This window comes from Polypterus senegalus, chromosome 15 (genome assembly GCF_016835505.1).
Source record: "Polypterus senegalus isolate Bchr_013 chromosome 15, ASM1683550v1, whole genome shotgun sequence".
NCBI lineage: Eukaryota > Metazoa > Chordata > Cladistia > Polypteriformes > Polypteridae > Polypterus > Polypterus senegalus.
Window position 1 is genome coordinate 59,585,860 of NC_053168.1, and position 25,384 is coordinate 59,611,243.

At 34.3% G+C, this 25,384-nt stretch overlaps 1 protein-coding gene across 1 annotated transcript in view; it reads left to right on the plus strand.

The window, feature by feature from the left end:
• dgkb (diacylglycerol kinase, beta) overlaps window positions 1-25,384 on the plus strand; it is a 738,105-nt gene that overhangs the window by 386,192 nt on the left and 326,529 nt on the right. The window contains exon 20 of the mRNA XM_039736618.1: window positions 5,269-5,333. Within this exon, the coding sequence (XP_039592552.1) occupies window positions 5,269-5,333 (65 nt within the window). The remainder of the gene's footprint in view (window positions 1-5,268; window positions 5,334-25,384) is intronic.

A 25,384-nucleotide genomic window follows, 5' to 3' on the forward strand; every position in this document is an offset into this window, starting at 1 on the left:
GGGAAACTTGCAAAAATGTACCTTTGCTTCCCTGCCTCAAGCAGCCCTTCTGAGAGGTCTTTCAGCAATGGAGGAAATGTGGTAACTTGTAACCGTGCTGTTCTGAAGCCGGATGCTGTTGACAGACTAGTGTTTCTGTCACACAACTTGACGTTTCCTCAGTAGATTTTTGCAGTTGTTTTATTTTTTTTTTCTGATATCTTTGTGCAATATTAGACAGAACTTAAAGTTAGTCATTTATTTATAAAATGTTATAGGTTTGTTGGTTTTTTTTTGTATCATTGTGCAATATGACAGAATTTGTTTATAAATGCTATAATTTTTCCCTGTGCAGCATTTGATAGAACTTTGGATTTTTACACTATAGTACAGTTTATTAGATTTTTGTTGTTGCTTGTATGCTGCACAATTCACTTTGCAGCAAAGTAGTTTATGTTTATCCAGAGTGTCATGTTCATGCCCTGTAGTATTTTATTCCCTTTGGATTCATATCTTGTTTACATTAAGGGTAAACATCTATTTAAAATGCTCTCATTATAATTGTTTTGTTGTTGGTATTTTGTGTAAAGCCTCTAGGTCACTTTGAAGTGGTTTACTCATACTTGCACCATTTGATCTCAGTAATGCTTTGACAGGTGATTTTATGCTTTAGTGTAATTTTAATTCAGTTTTAAGTAAATAAATAAGACCTGTTTTCCTTAACTGGTGTTTCCATTAACCTCAAATAGTAAACTACAAATAATATCCTATTAACAAGACCAAGCTAGATCAATAAGATTTTTATGAACACATTTTAAACAAGGTAAAAATTTGTCCAGTTACTGTTATCATCAAAGTCCCAGAAAGTTTTGAGATATAATGTTTTGCCAATATTGTACATCTCTATTTGGAGTCCACCTGTGGTCAATTCAAATAACTGGACATGATTAGGAAAGGCACACACCTATTGTCCCACAGTTGACAATATGTACTAAAGCAAAACCCAAGCAATGAGGTCAGAGGAATTGCTGGCAAAGCTTACAGATAGAGTAATGTTAAAGCACAGAGCTGGAAAAGGCTACGGAAAAACAATTTGCAGCATAGAGGGTCCTCAAGTAAACAGTAGCCTCCTTCATTCTTAAATGGAATTTGTTTGGAACATCTATGCCTCTTACTAGAGCTGGCTGTCTGGCCAAACTGAGAAATCAAACGAGAAGTGCAATGGTAAGAAAGGTGACCAAAAATCTAATGGTCACTCTGGTTGAGGTCCAAAGAACATGTGTGGAGATGACAGTAACTTCCATAAGGAAAACCATCAAAGCAACATTCCACTGATGTGGGCTTTTATGGCAGAGTGGCCAGATAGAAACCTTTCATCAAGAAAAGACATGTGAAAGCAAAAAGGCACCTACAGAACACCCAGAGTATAAGAAACAAGATTCCCTGGTCTGATGAAACCAAGTTTAAACTGTTTGGTCTCAATTTTAGGCATCATGTATGGAGAAAACCAGACACCACTCATCATCTTGTGCAATAGCATTCCAGTTGTGAAGCACGGTGGAGATCGCATCATGCTGTGTGGGTGTTTTTTAGCAGTAAGGACTAAGAGACTAGTCAGGGTTGAGGGGAAACCAAACAGAGTAAATTACAGAGATATGTTTAATGAAAACCTGCTCCAGAGTGCTCTGGACATTATACTGAGCCGAAGGTTCACCTTCCAACAGAACAATAACTGTAAGCACACAGCAAAGGCTAAACAGGAGTAGCTTAGGGACAACTCTGTGAATGTCCTTGATTGCCCAGCCACAGCCTGGACTTAAACCCAATTGAACATCTTTGGAAAGACCTGAAAACAATTGTCCATCAATGTTCTCCATCCAACTTGATAGAGTTTGAGAATATATGTGCAGTGGAATGGCAGAAAATCCCAAAATTTAGCTGTGCAAAGCTTATTATGTTATACCCAAGAAGACTGCTGGTCTAAGATGGTGAATCTAAGTACTGAGTGATGGCTCTGAATACTTTTTTTAATGGGATATTTCAATTTTTATTTTAAATAAATTTGCAAAGATTTCTAAAATCCTTTTTTCACATTGTCATTCTGGAGAATTGAGTGTTGCTTCATACGGAAAAAATCATTTAAATAATTTTAGCACAAGGCTGTAATATAGTGCAATGTGAAAAAAATGAAGCAATCTGAATAATTTCTGAATATACTGTATATTGTCAGTTCAACACTGAAATTATCTCCCTTGACTGTTTATCAACTTTATATATACATTTCACAGCCTTTATTTCATACCTGAGTTATTCCAGGCAGAAACCAATTCTAGTTGGAATGGCAGTCCATTATTTAATTGTTTTAAACTCAAGTACCCAGATATAATGATTTCATTTGAAACATTATCAATAAGACGTAGAGTTGCACACCACTGACTTTGATGTTTGCTTTTGATTAGTAGTTTCAAAATATATTTGTACCTGTACCTATTTTAGGCATAATATTATAATATCTATCCTGTAAATCAAATCTTTTCTTAATATATGTGTCAGTAACTAAACATTTTCTAACAAAATGGCAAATATATAAACAATATGATCTAAAGTGTATGTTAAATGATACAATAAATTCAGAGTTGCTAATACAAAGTAAAAACTAAATAAAAATGCATGGATCAAATTTTAGAAATGGCTACACATAAGTCAGTATAATTAAATAGGATCATTACTAAGTTAAGTATCTGCACATTTTATATTAAACATTCCCCAGATGTACTATTAATAGGAAGTCTTTGATCTAATATAAAAACTATTATTTGTAACCCTCTCCCTATAGAATTGTCTGTTTCCGATGCGGCTTTCTAATTTTATTAAAAACATTCTAACCAGAAGAATCAACAATCTGGGAGAATGTCAAAATATGACATAATACAAAAGGTTTGTACAGTAATAATGACGCATCACCATGCTTAGTTCAAAACTGATTACTTACTACATGAATCACAGCTGTAATTTCAGAATATGATAGTTTATCTGAGTATTTTTCACCAGCTATCATGTCTCTTTCCCTTAAACAGACACATGGGCCCTTCACAGAGCCCTTAAGTTTTAAATATCTAAATGAATCAAAATAGTCAAATCAAACAACACTGTAAATAGCTTATTTGCTCCATGAAACTTTAATCAATATGTTTTTCAGGATTACGTCTAATATCAAACAAATAAATGCAGTAGAATAAATGCACATATCACTACTTTGCTTTTAAATTGTGATAATCTTTATTTATTACCTGCTGTGTTTACTTGTTATAGAACCATTATTATCGAATGATTTATCATGAAACAAGTCATATGCCAAATATGAATACTGAAATAAAGTGTATCTATGGTAAGCTAATGCACATTAGCAACATAAATTGTGAAGTTCTGTTGCCTGGATCCAAAACAGAAACATAATACTGTTGCCAAGGAAAATACAAATCTGTTTGCAGCTTTGATTATTTAATGTGTTTCAGATTAATTATGCTTCATTGTGGCCCCATGGTGCTTGACTGATAGAGGACTTTGTTGTTACTGGTTTCAGATTTTGCAAATTAACAGTTAATGGAGAAAAAAAAAGATGAACAGGTTTGATTCTAAAGGTACTAAGATTTAGGATTTTGTCTGATTATCTGTCTAAAATCCTAAAAATATAATATTGGGTTAACACAATGCTTTATTGACTTGTAGACATTACTGATATGTAATATTACTAAAATAATGCTTTAGTTCAATACTTGAAATTGTATATATACCCTGGTTTATATTATCTAAAAAATACAGATATGCAAATATTTGTTTTAATATAACACTATAAAAGTAGTAACTTTATTTGGTTAATTTTCATCAAACTAATAAAATTATATTTTCAATTATAGTGCTTTATAGAACCAAAGCCTGTCTGAGGAACATTGAGTATAATGTTGTATCTGAGCTTGGACAGGACAGTAGTCCATTACATGCCTCATTCATGGCCACATTCAACACACTCACACTCTATCACAAAGTGACCGTGTATGTCTGAAGCAGCTCCGCTACCCACCAGGTCATGCAGTTCTCTGTCCTTTTTTATCACAATTTTACTGTAGTTACTATGTGCATAGTTTACAATGGCAGAAAACTTTAAAACTCTAACTATACTGTAGTCATGACCCTACTCAAACTGGAAGTTCAGTATACCTGTACTGATATATCTCTGTGTTATTTTAAATGTGAGGCAGGATTTTTTATGTAGAAATCTCCTTTGTGGTTTTGAGACAAAATTTAAGTCTGCAGTTGTGACTTCTGCAGTTTAAAAAAATTTTTGTGTGCGGCTTGTTCTAATCCGACATTAGCTACTTCTGGTTATTTTTGGCTTCATTTGTACTTGGTATCATCCTGTCGTGGAGTAAATAACAAAGTTAAATGATTTCTGAAAAATTACGAATAGAACTATTTACATTCATAAATAATTTGAAAAGAACACATTTCTAAATAATCTTATCAAGTCCAGTAATAAAAATTAAAATTCATAGTTTACACTAGCGTCACTTGGGCTTCCATAGATTCTGATCCTCCTATAGTTTATTTTGGAGTGGTTTTGTTAGGGAATAAAGTTTCTCAATCAAATATTTAGCGCGATCATATTTGTAAAACTTTATCTCGACAGTTTATCTTATGCAGATACTCCTATTCTGTAGTCTATAAAAAAACTGCGAAGGAAACACAAATACACTCACTTTTTGGAAGTCCTTTATGAAAACCCTGTTTAACCAGTAGCCCTTAATCTGAAAGTTGATTGGTTAATGCTACAGCACTGTGAGACTAAAATGTCATGTACGATGCAGTACTCTTGTGAAGTATATAAAATAAGTGGAACAATAATGTTGAAAATGTGTGATATAGCAGCAAAGAACCTGCTAACAAATTACCTGTTTTAAATTACTTGTTGTTCCAAATAATGGGATTGTTTGTATTTAATTTTATCGTTCAACTAATGGTGTAATATGTATATTGCACTCTGCTATAATTTTCTTTTTTATATAAAATGAAGGTCTGCTTCATTTAATTTTCTTATACTTTATATAATATTTATATATATGAAATATGCATATTTTTTCCATGCCAGCAAGTCATAACTTTTGATCAAACATTGACATGTCAGATGTGCTTCAGCACTGTCATGACCAATTACTTCCTTTGCCTCTTTTATTACATCTGTGGACACTTGGACTGCTGTTTTATATGTGTTTTTTGTTTTTCATTTTATAGGATGCTTCAATTGCACACAGATTTCATATTATGAGAGAGAAACATCCTGAAAAATTCAACAGTAGGTAAGGATTTGCATTTTTCTTTACAAACGGCTTAAATCAATGCAAGTGATGATTAAAAGACCATTAAATAATGTTCATTTTAAATTGTATTAAAAGAGTGAACATCAACTATCAGTTACATTCAAATAAAACAGATGTTATCTAAAAAAAATTAAGGCAACAGCAGACTTTTGTTCCACATAATGCAACAATTATTAATAAAATCACATTATAGCACACATAGTTGAGTTTGAGGTTAATTTTATATGTTAAAAGGAAATAAAGGATTTTATCACAGTAATGGAACACAGTCATTTTCTTTAAATCATGGAAATATCATTTCATATATAGTTTGGTGTTCAACTGAGTACTTCCTTTATTGAAAACCAGTGCGAATCAGCTACTCACTCTGACCAGTTAGTTATGTGTCTTGACAAGTGCGGTTTAGAGAAATATTAGACAAGCTGCTTTATATAATTACATGCCAAATGTTAACTGCAAAAGAATGCAATACTGCACATATTGTAATATTTTAGTGTTTTGTTTGTCCATCATTTTACTGTAGTATTTGAAGTTGCTCTTAGTGCCTATTAGTTGCACATTTTTCTACATTAAACTAAAAGTACAGTGATGTTATTGTTAACCTGCGAATACAAAGCAGCATGGAATCTTTGTTATGAAAATCAAGATAATTAAACACTAAAATATAAAAAAAAGATCATGCTGACTGCAATTAAGACAGAAAATTCATAGCAGTGAATAATGAATAAAAGAGCAGTTCAATTCTGAAAATTTTTAAAATAGAGTCACTGATGTTCTGAATCTTGAGGAGCTTGTAGACCTGGTCCTAGGGTCTTATGAATTTGCCTCATTATTACCTCCTATTGTAAATGTACAAGGGGAGTCAAAAAACTGAAAGGTCATACTTAAGGCATGGCACATAGTCTTGGAAAACCTCTAAATTACAAAAGAGCTTAAGACTGTTCTGGAATTTTGGAAGTCTAGTCAGCTGTGCTTGACGTTTTGCAACTGCAGCCTGTGTCAGGAAATGTGGTTAAGGAAATAGGTTAGGGTGAAGAGTGAGTCCAGTCATATCACGTACCATATAACATACAATGCCTTGTTTAAGTTGAAATAGTTCTTATCCAGCATACAGTACTCTGGTGCTTTAAATATTCTAAATGTCTATGAAAACATAAGTATAGCATGTTGCTGGACTGGTCAGAATCTAACATTATTGGACTAACTTCACTGAGGTAAATCAGAACTTATGAGTTGATGCTATAATCTTATGTATGCCCTTTTCATCACAGATTGTTTTTTGTTAACATAATTTGATGATGTTGGCAATCAGGTTGCGTCCTATGATGCTCTGGTAAAATTAAGGATTCTCCTATTTTTCATAGAACATTTATTGTGTCTCTGTTCCTTTTTAAGTGTTGTATGTTCTGATTGAATTTTAAGTAAAATGTAAACCCAGAAGTCTTAAACAATAAAACAACTTTCACTAAAGCTCAAGTGAACCTGACAAGCATGAAGCTCTGACAAGGCCAAATTATATGTTTTTCTTTATATTATTATTGTGGTATCAAGTATTTTTGATATCATCATTCCTGTACAGTAACTGCTAAATTGTTAGTATATTCTGTACCCGAGACAGCAGCCTTACGTGTTTTTGTGGATATTCAAGGTCAGACTGAATGTGATTTTGCTGTCTATCTTTTGTTTTCCTGTTAAAAAGTACAATATCAAGTTCAAGTGAAATTGCACAGACCAGCATATTTAAGGTTCAACACCTGCTTTAATGGTGCATCATTTTAAACACAAAGCTTAGCCACTTTCTTAACACGAGTAGTAAGCTATTCAAGAGCAATTTGTAAAGCCAGAGATACAGTATCACCCTTTGCAATAGCGAGTCATAGCTCACATTATGAATAGTTCATGAGAACAGAAATGAGTGTCAGTACTAAATCAGAGGATTTAAACTGCATTTTTGATTGTGATATTTTGGAGATTTGCATGAAAAACATAAATCAAAAGACAGCAACAGACAGAGGCAAAATGTAAATAAAGGAGTTTTCTGCTCTGAAAAGGTTTTGAGAATTCCACATGAGAAAGAGCCATTTGCTTCCTGAGTTTCTCCCTCCTTAAATGGTTTGCAGAGATCATGTTAACTGAGTTGTAGCCTAAATTCCCTTTGGTTCATAGAGCCTTGATTATAGGTTTTGTCTTTACAAACTATACCCTGGTTTAAAATGTATTCAGATCATATGAAACAGAAGTGTCACCATTCCTTTTTATAGATTAGGACAACTTGCATTATGTAATGGGTTTACAAATAGACTGAGCAGCCTCTCTATGTGTACTTGCAATTCCCATGTAATTTACTATAGAATCAATGACAGCATCATACATCCAGCAATTGCTATTTAAAGGAGGCAGTGTTAGTGGCTGGTGTATGCCTGCAGTTCAAAAAGAGAGTGGTCAAGTCTAATGCTTTAGATGGTTTTGAATGCACTATGGAAGCATCTGCCAGACTTGCCATTATAAGTGATATCAGTATGTCGGAAATGAAAGCTTTTCTGGAGATTCCATGCTTTGGTATATTGAAATCTGGCCACTAAAATGGCCTCCTGTAAAACTCCTGTGGTAAAATAATGCTGTTAAAACTGGAAGAAAGTGTGTATTTTGTAGAATAAAGACAGGGTACAGACCACCTGCTAAAATGTGAGTTGAGAAGAGATGCTGAAAGAGATATACTAGAATTCACAGCTCATTTTATCTCTTCTTGTATGGGGTACGACAGTCAATGGCCCAACCAAGTTCTGCTTTTGTCAGTGAATAGCAATAATATGAGGTTTCTGTGTGCTAAAAAAACTCAAAAAATGGACACTGAATTATTGGAAAAATATTTTCTGGTCTGAAAAATCCTACTTCCTTGTAATTTATGATGATTTTGGGACTGGAATATGACCTGCTGATTGTTACCAATGCAGTCAAGTACTAATGGTGGAAATGTGCTTTCACTGTCCATTGATAGAAAAACAAAATTCAGTCTAAAAGTCTGGCCAATGGCTATGTCCTTCCATGAACAAAAAAAAAAAATGTGTATCTTATATATAAACTTCTATGCGTGGAAGTGTGCGTTTCTTTCTGGCCCGGAAGTGAGAGGTGTAGTCGGGGTAAGGGCTCTGCCCCCGAGGAAACAGAAAACTCGCTTAGCTGCTAATAACACAAGCAATACCAGCAAGTCAGCAAAACGAAACCTCAGAACCTCAAAATATATATATAATTAGATGTTTGACTGCCAGAGAATGCAACATGAACCAGAAAATTAAATCAGTAAACTGGCAAATGTCAATTCATCATGAAATCTTTCTTAATGGAAAGAAACAAGAATCATAGTTGTAAAAGAACAGAAATTCGAACCCTCTTATGATTTAATAAATTCTTGAGAAAACAATATTATTTTGATTTTAAGTGAGGATGTGGAACAAATGCAATACATCATGCCTAGAGTACTCTACTATATCACAAAATATCTGCATTTGCAGTGGTATTGTTGCAACAGAAAACTGTCTGAAGAGGAAACATGGCCTCAAACATCTCTAGATCCTGATATACAAAATCTTAGAAAATTTTTTGTTGATCATGTGCATCTTTTCATGGCAGCAATTTAGCTAGCATAATTTTAGAACGGTCCTCGGAGCACATCATTGAATTTAGCTTAGAAAATGTCTCCATTAGTCACAGAATTTTTCTTTTTTCTGATATAATTTTTATTAACAAATATAAATCATACAAAATTGCAAAAGCTCACAGAATGGTACGTTATAATATACAGAATTTCAATTTGTACAGCCATCCTTGAGACAAGACAGAATTAACCATTTCAAATAGACCCATTCCTTCATTAATTCATTCAATCAGGAGTCTACCCTGGCAACAACTGGCAAAAGGTAGTACCAAGCTCTGGGCAGGTCACCATTTCATCACACCCACCTATGCTCGATTACTTATACAAGGGTCAATTTACAGTTGCCAGTCAACCTAATTTGCACATAGTACAGTGACCAATTTGGAGAATGTCAATTGTAAAAAAAATAAATAAATCTTAAGGTCAATAATGTTGCTGGCTTATTATCATGAATGCAGGTCCATGTCTAAAATTATATTTTGACTATTTATTTATTGAAAATCATTTTAAATGTTATATTATTGTGTTGCCCTACTTGTGGGCTGCCACCCTGTCTGGGGTTTATTCCAGCCTTGTGCCCTGTGTTGGCTGGGATTGGCTCCAGCAGACCCCCGTGACCCTGTGTTAGGATATAGCAGGTTGGATAATGGATGGATCGATGGATATTATTGCGTTGGATTTAATACATTTCATGCCTTCCTTTTGTTTATAGAGGTGGACCAATTCTACAATGTTTAGGCATGGGCACTACTATGTTGTTTTAGATCACATGGGTATGGCAGCATCTCAAGTATTTTAAATAAATGACTTTGCAAAATCTTAATTTAGTTAGGGAGATGTGTTCTGGTAATATTTGGACTGTTTTGCTAAGCTTCTTTTTTATCTTTGATTTTTGAACTTAGTGTTGGCTTAATAAATAGCTTTTGTAAATGTCTTTATCTTTTAATTAGTTAGTTTTTAACTTGTTTATAATAACAAGACACTTATAATGCACACAGTCTAATGTTACTACAGAATAAAAAAGTATCATGGCAAATCAAGTAGTAAATATGTATTTACAATAGCCAATGTGTATTTTCATGTATTAAAAATTTGTGTGTATACTGTACATATATATTTAATACTGCTTATTACAATAACTTGAAATGAGTGGAGACATTAGAATTATTTAGTCCGTACTGAGAAATCATATCTTTTTATTTAAAACATTAAGAAAAGGATGTATTATGAAGAGTACTAAGCGAAAAGAGTAAGTGAAGATGATTGACATTTATCCTATAGTGTTCAAATTATTACATACATTTGTACGTTATATAGAGTTGCAGCTTGCACATTTTACGGTACTTCTCTCTACACATTAGATAAACACTAGGAACTATAAGCTGTTCTTGCTACATTATGTACTAAATACGTATAGTGTGCGATATACAACATTAAGAAATTTTTAAAAAGATAACAGTACAGGCTTTGTTCTCCCAAGTTCAACATATATGGATTTTTATATGGAAGCAGTAAAATGCTTTCTAACTTTTTGATACACCTTATGCAGACATTTAGATTTGTTTTGGATGCCCAGTTGACCATCTAATATGGTAACAATACCATCTGCTTTGGCCATTCAAATTTTTCTATCTAATATATATGGATACAGAACTAGCTTGAATGCAAAAAGAAGAAGGTTAAGGTACAAGGATTTTAAAAATGCCAACAAAAGACTTTTTCAGAAATACAAGAGCTTATTACTTACTACCATCTGATTCAAGAGATATCAAAATGTAAGAAAAGCAAACAGTATGTTCAACAACATATATGTAATTTATACTTAAAAAGATGATGAGAATTCACAGGCAAATTTCTGAAATTCCAGATCAAACATATGTAAGTAAATCAAGAACAGTTCTTTAGCAAAATCTATTGAGCTTTACTAATGATTTAATGCAATTTAAGAAAATGTAAATGAATATATATATAACTGACCATGCTGATTCATTTTCTTATTAAAAAAGCATAATGTGCTGATTATCTTCAAATGGCTTCAAGTCATTGGAAGTTAATGATTTTCATATTTTATATATTGTACAGAGTACTTATTTGAAATGTAACTGATTTATAAAATTTTATGTTTGTCTTTCTTTGCAATTTTGTGTATTTTCAAAATGTCAAAAACACTTGCGATTAACAACTCACAATAAATTAAATTAGTATGCATAAGTAATAAAAAATGTAATTTACCATATTAAATAAACATTTGACATACAGTATATTAGTGCTTCATAGATTTTGATTTAGGACTCGCCAACCTTGTGCAATCAATCAACAGGTATGAGCATAATTGGCAGTAAAATGATGACTGCTTATTTTCTGAACAGCAGGAAATCTTTGCCAACAGGAAAAAACTTCAAAACATGATGTGCGGCACCCAGCCGCATGATTAACATGCAATGTTTTTCAACCAACTAACCTCAGCACCTAAACATCTTTCAGCAAATGCAGGTTGATTATTTTTAATGGATTAGTCCAGTTACTGTGGAGTTTTGGCTGTGGGTCAACAGAAACTAATTTAGATTAAATGATGTCAAGCTGGCACACCTTTAGTAAGGAGCAGGTCAAATGGTGTGTTGTATATTTACCATCATTCTCCCTGCTATCATTTTAAATGATGATACCTTATTAAGTGAAAAATTGAACATGAACCTGTTAACTTGATAGTAAGGAAAAAAATACACCGATGATAGAAGTGGAAATAAATAATGAGAGGAAAATGAAACAAAAAAATCTTTTTTTGGCATTTTGTGTTTTTCTTCTCATTCAGTATATATGATACTGGAACTTTGATGCTTGACATTACATTCTGAAATCTACAAAAATGTTATCTTTATATGATTGTTTTTAATATTGAAAAGTAGAATACAGAAAGATTATTTTCTATATGTTACACTTGAAATAAATGTCTTTTTGCACCTGCTTTTGCCCAATTAAACAGAATAAGCATTGCATGTGTAACAGCAGATGGCATCATTGCTTTAATTCTGACAACAGAACATTTTTGTGAATATTGAATTTAGAGAATATTTTATCTAGTAAACACCACATGAATTCAGTATAGTTTTTCTGACTCTTTACAAATATAAAATATTTATTAAACAACAAAGTTTTACTTTTCTACTTTTCTACTGCTTAATTTAGTTAAAGTTTCATCCCATAATATATTATGGCTGTCACATTATTTAATGATCCTTCCAAAACTGAAACAATGAAAGTTTCAGAAAAGAGTAACTGACATCACATCACATGTATGATCAAGGGAATTCAAATTTGTATTAATCTTGCTAAACAGCAAGTGTTGTAAGTACCAAAGAGAAAGAGATCCACATTATTCCATTTGCAATGTGAACACATTTTTTTATTAAAATAGGAATGAGTATTAACAGTACGCAGGATGTTCCTTAAGTCTGGAATCATAGGAAAAAAATCATATAAAGGAAGCTCTGCATTACCGATTCATAGTTAAATTCTGAAGCAATTTTTCTCTGGTTATGTATGATTTCTTAAGAGAAAAATTGCCTGGGCTTGTTCCTGCCTATTCAAAGACATTTTGAAGCTGCACAAATAAAAATACACCAATTAGTTATTTTTGCATGTAATTCCACAATTCTGGGTAAGAAAAACATAAAAATGTAGTATGAAAGAGTAGTACAGTATATGGATCTCTGATTTTTCATAAAGTTAAAGGTATAAAAAAAAGTACTACCGTGGGAAAGGTAAATAAAGAAGTCCTGCTTCTAGTCAGTTTAGGCGTATAGCACAGAAAATAAACAACAGAAAATAAAAGTAGTGAAAATACAGGTATACAGAAATTAGTTTGTAACTCATTTTCATACATATTATGGAGTAGCTGTCCCCCATGGCTCCACCCACATAGTAGTGAAACAGGACAAAGTTTAAAAATCAATAAATAAACAGGTATCACTAGCTAAGCAGAGGCAAAATACGCTCCAAAATGTGGCCAGAGGTAGACCAATTCGAACGGAGGATGGTGTGTGAGTGAGGAGTGCCGTGCCCGGCTCCCCATTACTGACATCATGCTTCCCCCTCCCCTCAGCCTCTGTCTCGGATAAGTGTGAATACTGTATATCACTCCTGCAAGTGAAATATGATACTTAGCACGATGAGAGAAGTCACAAAATCAACCAAAATGCTAAAGCAAACTATAGAAAGAAACCCAATCTAAATCCATTAAGTAGTTCTCTCATTCGCTAGCTAAGCAGGAGGCAAGGTACGCTCCAAGGCTGGCGCATGAATGAGGAGGGCTCTGCCCGGCTCCCCATTACTGACATCACGCGTCCCCTTCCCTCGGCCCGCAGCCTCTGTCTCGGATTAGTGCAAATTAATTGCTCCTGTAAGCAAACTATTATCATTAGTGTGATGACAGAAGTCGCAAAGCCAACCAGAATGTTCAAGGAAATTGAACATGACAAATTTCAGCATTTCTGAAAAGTGTTTTTATTGATCTGTGAAAAAATAATACCTTGGCATGAAAATGATAAAACCTACAAAACAGAAATTGTACTTATCATAATAATAATATGTTAAACAGAATGTAAAAAAACAGAAGTACAAAAAAAAATGTAGTAAAAGATTTAATTAAAGTCAGGTAAGAATTCAGCTATTGATTACCTTAGAGATCTAAAATCAATCATAATCTGTTTCTGTACAATTACTATAAGTTCGAAATAGTTACTACAAATTAATAAATAAAATTTTGTGCTTAAAATTTGGTAAAAGGGAACCAATATATAACTCTTATTCATCTCCACGTATTGCAAATTCGTTAATCTTATCACATTATATTTATATATACCTACTGCCTCAGCACCAAATAATACACCCAGGACAACACTGATGACAACAAGCAAAAACAATGTTTAATTAAATAAAATTGTTCTTAAAATTTTTTTTTTTTTGAAAAAGACTAATTATCTGCAAAGAAATTCTAAAATTTCACTTTGTCTACCATAGGAGATGAAAATCAATGCTTTAGCTGTGCATGTCTATCATTAACTTAACACACCCACTGCAGTGACTGCTTAAGAGTAACAGGAACTACACGTGAAAATTGCGTAAATTTTTCCATCACTAGGAACACACAGCTTTGTAGTTAGTTCTTCAATCTATACTGTACATGCTGTATTACTACTGTAGATTGGGATTTTCTCTCAATTTTGAAGACTACAGTGCCGTGTCAAAGGGCATTATCACTATTAAGAACTCAAAAACAGAAAACATGGTGCACAAGATGACTTATTATCAGGCACAAAATGTTCATTGTTCGTTGCCAGATGTGCACCTAGTGATGTGATTTTATCTTGCATAACAGTAAAATAAGTACTGCACTGTTTAGTCAAAATTATTATCAGTACAATGTTTCATTCAAGGATATGTATAATTAAAATGCTTTAAATCGTAATCTATTTTCAATGTTTTTCCCTTTCTCATATTGGAAAGTTTTATAAACAGAATGGCTATGGAGAATTAACAGAAGCGTTGCTTTGCTTTTTTGTGGAGAATATACAGCATTATGAAGTTTCATGAATCTTGATTGTTTGTTCAGTTCCTCTTTAAGTAGTGTGTCTAGATAATGCAGTTTTAATTTGTCAAAGAAATTTTTAACGAGCTTCTTCATCATTATACTCTGAGTATTTCTTTAATATATTAGCAATTTTGTTATATTCTCTAACTTTGGATCCTAAGAGTTGTTAAACTCTGTAATTCCATTCCACATTTCCTTTTTATATTTTTGTTAAGCTACAATCTTACTAGCCATTCGCTCATATTCATAATAACAGTGGAGTGAGTTAAAATTAGCGGCTCCATTTTAGCCATAAAAATGTATTGTTTGTAATGACAACTTATTTTTGTATATTTTGTCATAAAAGTCTGCATATTCTTTCGTCAATCTTGATCTCAGTAATTTGTTTTGAAGTTCGTCTAGCTTAGAAATTATTTTTATGAGAGACACATGAAATAATGTTTTCTCTCTGATAAGTTTTAGCATGTTCTATTAGTATTCCTGCATATATTTCTGGAGTTGCATTGGTCTCTATTAAGATGTTTTGGTGGATGGCTGCCCTGTTTCTTGCAGTTGAAGGACCTTGGGAGAGAGTGTTTTTATGGTATTATCTCCCCCAGGACACTAGAGGGCAGCCCTGCTGGGTTGCTGCAGGACCATGGGTTTCCGCAGGGAGTTCTGGGAATTAGAGCTTGCTACAGCTCTGTTGGGTTCTGTGGCTGCTGCCAAAGGGTGTTGCAGAACTCTACTATATTGGGTTCCTGCCACACCTGGGAGTACTTCTGGTGTGGGCTATTGAGCCTGTGGTTTAGCAGGTCCACAGCTCAGGTTAAAAAGAGCCATTTTTAAAATAAATAATCGTCGCACTTGCGGCTTAGCGAGGGGGTGTGGTGGTGTGTGGCCGCACAGTTCTCGGGGAATGCGTGTTGTGGGCATTTCTCACCCAAGTGCACAGGTGAGAGACTGCCCACATCCGTAATTGTTCCTGGGAGCTGCAGTTTGCCACAGCTGCAATGTCCTGTACATAAATAGAAGCACGAGGCGGCTAGGGAGAAGGAAGAAGAGAAAAGAAAAGAGAAAGAAATAGAGGTTGCAGGAGAAGGCAGAAAGCAAGTGGAGAAAGCTGGTGTGAGGGAGAGTGTGAGCAAGCGAGCGCTCACAGGCAGGCAGCTGGAATGGAGCGTCCCCTCGCAAGCAGTGTATGGCCGACACTAGAGGTAGGGCAGAAGGAAGTGGTCGCTCCAGCTGAACAATTTCTTGGAGCTGGAGTTACTGGTAGTATGGATGACTCCCCGTGGAAGGCAATGGAAGTCGTGGAGTCTTGGAAGGTGAGCCTCAACATGACCGACCTGGCCGTTGAGGAATCCAAGTCTCGGTCCTATAAGGTAGCCGTACAGAGCCAGGGAACAGAAGGCAACCGGAGAGTATTAAGGTCAGCTGCAGGAAGGGCGACTCCCCTGTTGAGAAGCCCATATGGGAGAAGCAGGGGAGCCACCAGATAAAAGAGGACACCAGGCTTTTGCATTTTTAAAGGACTGCTTCCAGCATTGTTTTAACTTCATCGTCTTAAAGGATTGTTTTTGTTTTTTTTCTATTTGATTTTAACCTCCACTTTTCACTTCTGTTTTTATGGATTATTTATTGACTTTTGAAGCACTGCACTTTATTTAATGTGAACATTATTTTTGATCATTGTTTTAATAAAAGCACTTTGCACTTTTGCACCATCCCCTTGCAATGTTGTGCCTCACTGCCTTGCTCATCAGTAACATCTCCAACGTGTAGGGTTCAAGGGCTCCCAGAAGTGAGGAGGGAGCATGCATCGAACGTGCATTGTCACAGAGCCACCTGGAGTACACCCAGGAGCAGCATAAAAGAAGCCAGCAGCCACTACTCCAGGAGCCAGAGTCGGGAGGAGTGGAGGCAGACAGAGAGAGAGTGAGAGAGAAAAAGGGAAGAGGACATAAGAAAAGTTTCCAACAAGAAAAAAAGATAAAAATGTGTGTTCTGAACTTGTGTCCTGAGCCTGTCTCTGTTGAGTTTGGGCAGCAGGAGTGCCTTTCTGCAGGCCACAATGCCTACCTATTATGTAAGAAATGAACTTAATGAAGCCTTCATTTACTAAAATTAAAGGGTTTAGTAACCAATGATGGGTTGTATCAATGAAGTGTAGTATTTAAGTCTTAAAATCAGGTGAGCAAAGCCTGAAATAGGGATTACATCATATTTACAAAATGTCAAAAAGTTATCATCTATAAAGACACAATACTTGAACACCTATGATGTACTGTTGGAGAAAATGAAAATTACCTTGAAAAGGGTAGAAAAATCTCCATGGTCTAAATAGCTATAATCTTTGATAAAGTATGAAATTATGTCAGCAGTTTGATAAAGTAATTTCAGCTGTTGTTGACCAATCTAAAACAGGGTTTAATGCTAATATCTTCGGTATTAAACATCTTCTTTTCTTGAGAGAATCTATAGTCCTTCCCTGCTTCACAAGGACAGCGATTATATCTTTGTCATTAAGATACAAATGTGAACTGTCTAAATGTCTATAGACTGATAGCACGCACTACAATCATGATAAATTGTTTTAAGAATAATGGCACTGGGATACATTAAACAGAATATTCCAGAAAAATCATGCTCGCCTCCATTTTGCACATCATCGCAACCCTTCGTACTGCATACTGTCCTGGCACATCTGAATAAGAAAAACTGTTATGCCTGAATTTGAAATGCCAAAATGAAAAGGACAGATTTGGCTCAAGAATGTAACGATTTTTCAGAGTGTTGTGGAGGCTTCGTCAATAGGAGTTAGGACATATATGTTGTATATTAAAAGCAGCTTCAGTGGCCATGGGCAGCAGGTTGGTGTCTCATTGTGTGTTTGCTATTACAGTATGTATTGAATCTACAGTAAATCTGTAACAGAGGTGCAAAGAAGATTTTCCATTATGCTTTGGCAGGTAAGAATTCCTTTTCATAACATTACTTTTAAAGCAGTTCATGTGTAATGGATCATTGAGAACTGTAAGGACAGAAAAAAATGTCTAAAAGGCAGGGACAAACTGTAGACATTCAGCACAACATCAGTCAGTACCATTAAACATTTCAGTCTGGAGTGTTCACTGATTTATTCATCAAGATTTATCCCATCACCATATAAAATACAAACAGTGAATACTTTTTTAGGAATAATTTAGCTACTTTTTGAATCTGTTTATTGAATTGCTAAATGAATAACTATTTGCCGACTCATTTAGAAAAACTATTGTTAATGGTGGAGCTAATCTGAAAGACTATTTAAAAAATTGTTAAGACAAGTTAAAAAAAAACAAACTACAGATTATTTTTTGACTGCATCATGACCCAAATGACTAGGTTAAGTGACGATTTATATGATCCTTTCAAAACTCATCTACTGTACTCCTCATGCTACACTCACTATAAAGATGTTATTTGACACATCTCAGGAATCTATTCCTTGTTTTAAATGAAAATGATTGTTTTATCAACCTTGTTTTATACACTTCAATTTCCATTTTTCCCTTTTAGTAATATTAATGTAAGAAATATGCATGAAACAATACAAAAACATTTTCTGTTTTTTGTTATGTGGCCATTGTTATTTGGCTACAGTATGTATGGCTTTGCTGTCATGATAATAGCCACTGTTTTGGGGTCATAGTAAGGTATCTATTTTGCTATATGGGTCCTCAGATTAAAAAGTTAAAAAATTTCAAGAAAGAATTTGTTTATTACTCATAATAATTAGAATTACATTATTGTCTATTAGTTTATCCATCACAATATTGTAGCTCCAATCTAGTTCTGATATTATTTTATTCGCTATGAAGGATATTGCTTTATAAATTAAAACTCCCACTCTTCTATGTCTTCTTGTTTTAGTCAGAATAGACAACTTGGCCCAACAAATCTCTTGTTAACCCCAACTGATACTACTTAAGTTGGTTTCCTTTACTATATCTGAACTCTAGGTGCTGATATACAAAATCACTTTTTTTCTGCCCGAGTTCATGATTGAGACCATTAATGTTCTAGTTTATGAAATGTAATAAATGATCATTATTATGAAATTTTTGTATCTTTAAAAATTTTAACCTTTCAACAAGATCACACGTTTCCAACTTGTGAGCCCTCTCACCAAAAATAGCTCCAGCGCGGTCTCAAAATAATAGGGAGGGCAAAGAATAAAATGTACATGATGAGCTGTCTCAACCATCTACTCCTTCCCTCCCACTGCCCCCCAATGTGCCTCCCCAAATGAAGCAAACACTTCAGATTCTCAGTCCTGTGACATGCCATGAAGAATTGCACACTGAGAAAACACAGTTCTCCCAAACAACAGTGTATAATAAGCTGTTGAAATATTAAATAATAATTATCATAATTACTCTTACTAAAATAGTCAAAAGATAAAAATGTAAAAAAAAATTACGAGGAAGAAAAATAACAAACAAAAAATAGTACTAAAATAATAAAGGAAATAAACAAGAAAACCATAGTGTCTTGTTACTTTTAGTTAGAATAATGTGCTTTTCGTTCATAAACTCTCTAATTATATCATTCCCCATTTTTTAAAAGAGAGAAAAAAAAGATATTATTAAGTATTATTGCTGAACATAATGCAATGAGATTTTAAATACAAAGAGCTTGTGTGTATACACTACAGACTATACAATACTTACCTGAAAAACATGAGCCCCTTCTTTTTAATTGAATTTATACCAATTCAATTCAAAATAGATTTATTGAGACTGCATATGAAAATCCATTTCTGAAAATGCATTTACATTTTGTGACCTTTAGTGTATTGAATGTTATTTGTTCAAAATTAATCATAACCAATAAACTATGTTTTGTAAGTATCACATGTGATGGACAGGCATCAAGACCAGGAGAGAGGATGGTTCCTTAACAAGACAGGAGGCTCCAAGAGGACAGAAAGGTGCCATACCCGAGTTCGATTCCCCAGGTGGATGGACAGACATCCCAGCAAAAGAGAAGAACATTCCTTACGGGACTGGAAGCCCCAGGCAGATGGACAGGCATCCTGACCGGACATATTTGTAGTACCTTCCATGGCAAAGATGAAAGGGAAGGACTGACTAAGAGGGATGTTTGCTCCCCCAGAACACTCGATGGCAGCAGCCTTGGATATCAGTGCAGGGAATGCTGGGAATTGTAGTCCAGTAAAGAAGCCTTGCTGAGGTCTGTGGGTGTTACAAGAGGGCTCTGCAGGAATTTCCATATGTCCAGGCGAGTCAGAGCTGGGAAGAAGGAAGGCAACACTCGACTGGAGGAGAGCAATGCATTAAAGAGAGGTCAGGAGGAGAAAATAGGGAAAAAAAAACTTGTTCTTGTGATTGTGTAGTTAAGGTAATTATAATAAACATCCTCTATTTGAACCCGGGACAGTGTTGGTGTGTTCATGTTTACAATACATCTGCAAGTAGGACATTTAATATTGGTAGTTTTATTATGTCATTATTAAAAAAAAATATCAAATGATTGATTGCTTTTCACTATGGCACACAATTTTTGTGTCTGTTTAAAATGCAGTACAAAACCATATTGCATTTTAATTCATGTGCAGAACGTCATAACTAAAAGCAAAGCATATGTATTCCATTTTACTTAGCGGCAACACAGTGTGCTTGTGTTTCAATTCAAGAGCATGCTTTAATTGTGTTAAAATGAAAAGTAATCAATAATTATCAAAATGTGGGGCAAGGGGTTTCAACATTTGAGGAATGGGTATTTCAATCATGAGTGTGTTGGACTTGGAAAGAAGGTGAACAGGGGGATGATAAGGCAGAGGATATGCAGTCTCACTGAACAGATGGCAGCTGGTGATTTAAATGACAATTTCATTCTCTTGCTGAAAGAAGGGAAAACCTATATATTATCTGGTTATCACAGTGGGTACAAATAAAAAGTTACGAAGAAACCAAGCTCTGTAACACTAACAAATGTTTCATTAGATATTTAGATAAAATTGATAACAACCCAGATCTTGAAGATTTAACTGCACTGCTTAATTTAACATGTACGAGACTAAAAAGATAACAATGTATAAAAAGAAAACAACTTTATACAAATTTTCATAAGTGTACATTTTGTCAGTGAGGCCTAAATCATACTTTTTGCCATTTCAGTAATCACTTCACAGACCATACTGACTAAACGTATGCTTGCTGCCAGAATACAGAAACTTTAAGTGAAAATTTAATTTACAGATGTTCCATTTCTCATAGGTTCAGTCCAAAACTTTTTCAAAACATGGCAAGACTTAATTAAAACAAATTAGAATAAGCATTCATTTAGGGGGAAAAGGATGTTTTTCCTTTTTGTATATTTATTTATTTATGCCACCTTGAAATAAAATTATTAAATATAATTAATCTGTTGACACCCTTTGCCCCACTTTTAGACACTGATTAGTTATTTGATTACTTATAATTTTGGCACAATTAAAGCACCTCGGATCGAATCAAAGTCTGCAATATGTCTGCTTTGCTTTTATTTATGACATGCAATCTATGGACATGAATTACAATGCAAAACTCTTCTGTCTGTATTACTTTTTAAACTGACACAAAAATTGCATGCCATAGTGGAAAGTAATTGATCATTTAGTTAATATATTTTTAATTATGAAATGATAAAACCATGTGAAAATTAAATGTCCCACTTGCAAATGTATTGCATTTTATCACAGTTAACATGTTGGACTGCATTTTATTTTGGGTCTCATTTTTAACATATCTTTATTTATATTTTTAGAAGCAACCACTGAGGTAGAGCCACCCAAAGAGATTTATGTTGTTTTCATATCACTTCATTGGGGCAAAAACACAAGGAGCAGATCCTTTTGAATCATTTAATCTTCCAGTGGTCTATAAATAGTGTGTGTCCTTCTTCACACACTTTTGAATCATTAGTGAGGTTAGAGAAGAATGGATTCTAAGGTATCTGAAATTCTTAAATCCTTCCTCATGATTTTTCAAAGTTGGAAAAAACATGAAAATATATCTATTTAAAACTCTCAGCTAACAATAAAAGTCTGTAGAAAATGAAGGAACGACAGACACATTACAGTATAAGGTGCACATCATATTACATATTCATGGCGCCTGTCATGAAGCACAACAATGGACACAGTCTTTAAAGATTAAAGAAAGAAATACTATGCCACAGAGAATGGAAATAGCAGCAGGAAATAGGATGGAGGGAGGGAGAAAGACAGAGGCAAAGCAGATATCTATTGGCAATTTGGAGTGTGTAAGGAAACAGATGAAAAACGAAAAACCCAACAAATGCCAGTTGACATGCATATTCTTCATGGAAATCATGTCATCAGGGAATCCACCCAAAGACTAAAATACTGTGAGAAATAAATGGAAAAATGTAAGTTTGTGTCAGTCTTTAAAAGATGGCTTCTTTCATCTTTTGGCTGCTTTCATTTAGGGGTCACCATAGTGGATCATCCGTCTCCATCTATACCTGTCTTTTACATCAAGTTTTGCCACACCAACTGCCTTCATTCCCTCCCTCACCACATCCATAAGCCTTCTCTTATGCCTTCCTTTTTTCCTTTTGCCCGGTTGGTTCCATTCTCAACATTATTTTCCAGATGTACCCCTCCTCTGCACATGCCCAAACCATCTCATCTCAATACTTTTTTATAGTTCAGGACTAAACAAAAAGTATTGACTGTGCCTAGAGAAAGGCTTGGGTGTGAAATCTAAAGAAAATAGTACCTTAAGGTCTTTAAGGCTCACCCAACAGGTTTAACCTTGAGGATCTGATACTGACCGATTGGATTTAACAAGTTTTGTTTTGCCTTATTTTAAAATAGAGCCTTTACAGTCTAAATAATTTTCCCTAAATCTTACATCTGCTACAATGACATCCGTTGATCAACATCCTCAACACCCACCAAACATATGAAAATAGACAAACGTCAAGTCTAGGCTACATAATGGTAAAAAGCGTTCTTTATTTATGTACTTAACAAAATACAGAATAGGACCACTAGATTATTTAAGTATACATGTGAAATAAGTTAGTATAAGTAGGTCAGCTATTTCCAAACTATCGATAACAGGAAAATATGCTCTCCATTACATTTGAGCATAAGTTATAAAATAAAAGATAGTCACAGAGATTCTACCCATGTTCTTAAAATAGAAATAATTTTATATCAACATACCCTTTACTTTATACTAGATCATATACTGTTTGTCTCTTTTATTTTCTTTACTCCATCTTAAAAGGAAATTCTACCCATAATTACGTGTCATAAGGAGAATATTTTAGTCCAATGGGTGGTTTTCTTTTTTTCTTAGGCAAAATACAGGTAAATAATAATAATACAAAGCCAATAGATGAAAGGGCAATAGGCACCATTTGTTGAGACTGGGGTGATAAGTGAAAAAAGTCACCTGCTTTGAAGATTAAACTGCTTTGTATCTCATCAAAATACAAGATTGCGATAACAGAACTGTCTGCTTCCTTGGAAAATGTTTGCATTAACCTGGTTTGAAAATTAATATTGTTCTGAGGACATTGGTTTCTAATCACATACAGTGGTATATGTACTTCTTGATAGCTGACAATACTTTTTTTTTCTTTTTTTATGTGCTTACACTACTGATAACATAAGGAAATTGGTATGTACCATTGTTTAATCGATCATCATGCTGATCTGGGCAGAGAACGAAGCAGTTATATACTTCTGGGCAGAGGGTGGTTGGGAGGAGATGGTTCACAGAAAATGCTGTCAAAGTCACTCGCACTGAGTACAGGGACTCGCTGGGAAAAGATGAGGGTATGTGGCTAATAGGGCATAGGGCACACATATGGTGACACCCACCTCCAGGGAGGAGGAGCCAGTTTCACCAGAGAGGCACCAGGTCCAGCAAGAGTGGGAAGACTCACAAGAGGACTAAGCAAAGCTGGAGGACAGGAAGCAAGCTTTTTGTTGGCAAACAAACATTCAGCGAAAAGAGTGTTTCAGTGGGACAGTTACAGGACCAATTGTTGTGTTAACACAATGAGTGACTTGGAATTTGCAGCACCAAAGGTTGTTTCCTCTACTTTTATGTTTTAATGGACTTTAGAGTGGGGACTGTGTGCTTTTCTTTTTACACAGCTTTTTGCTCCTGATATTTTTAGATTCTTGTGTACCTTTATCTTCTTGATACATTTTATATTGTCTGGTGTAATACAAGTAGTTGTTTTTTTTCTTGAAATTGCAGTCGTGTCCTTCATTGTGTGTTTACTTACCGCCCAATTTAAAGAAACCTGTGTGCTATTATCTTTAAATTTCAAGAGTTCCCAGACTCTTTAGTAAAACTGGGTGGTGTAGTCAGATATTTTAACTGTGTTTAGGTTAGATTACCTATAAGTGTGACCTAGACACCTATCACACTAGCTTTGTCATAGTTTGTACAATTCATGTTCCATTTTTCTGCTTTTTATCCTACAGAATTTCATATATTATTAAAAAAATAAAATATTGTTACTTCTAATTGCATTGAATAAAAAAAAAGTTTAAAGGTAGTTAATTTTTGAACAAATTGTTTTTGTTATACTGTATTAGCATAATGTGACCTAGAAGTTCTTTCTCACATACTGCACAGTAAATGGGAAAAAAATCTCTTTGTACACATTCTTGTTGTTTCATGTCCTTTGTCAAAGTGAAGTGACTGCCAGAAATTAGTCAACGTGCTTCTCAGTACAAGTTTCTTCCTGTCACTGTACCACTTTCATTTCATGTTCTAATTTTTATACTTTTTTACCTGTCTGTTTTCCATCATTTTTAGACTTCATGCATCACCAGTTTATCCATTTCTTAGGCCAAGCTTTATAACTGGTAGGCAGAAATCTATTCCATATGTCAAACCTGTATTATTTCTGAACTGATACGAGGGCATTTTAAAAGCTGCAAATTAGAAAGCTGACGTTGTTTTTTCCAAATTGTTTTCATGTAGGGGTGTTGTTTGTGGTGCAGAGGTATCGCCTTTCGATTTCTACACCTTTAACAAGCTTGTAATGTTCACCATCAGTTTTGGAAAAACCTAAGATATGTCCCAAATGTAAGTAAATGTAAGGTGCAGTGTCCCAACTGTTTTCATTTTACAAAACCAGTGCAGAGTTCAAGCTTAGTGACCTTTTGTCCCAGAATTCTCTGTTCTGTCCTCATTTTCATTTATTTCCTTCAATATATTAAATTTCTTCCTAAATAAGTAAAGCAGAAATTGTGTGTTCCATTGCTTTAACCATATTCTGCAAAATTGTTGTTTTTGTATATTTTCAATTGGTTTGGATAATTTGCATTTAAACAAATCATTCTTTTCAGCGCACAAATATATACAGGATATTTTTTAAACCTTTTTTTGGCATTTATATTTTGCTTAACTACAGTATTTGTGTTCTTTTTGGCAAAACAGATCCTGCAATGTACAGAAGTTGTGATAGCTTCATTAATTAGGCCCTTAGGGTGCAAAACTGAGGGCAGATGGATTACCTACAAATAGTACAAGTTCTCATAAGATTCATGGAACATGTAGCTTTTTTACATTTATCTTTCACAGTCAAAGGAGATAATTAGTATTTTTAAACAAGTCACACTTCTTGTCAAATCGCAGTAAAATATGTTGTAATTATACACTTGCGTTGTGGAGAAAAGGAACACCAGGCTTTGTTGTCCTTGTGATGTGCATATAGCATTGGTGTGTTGCAACTGTTTACTTACTTTGTAGATTTTATGTT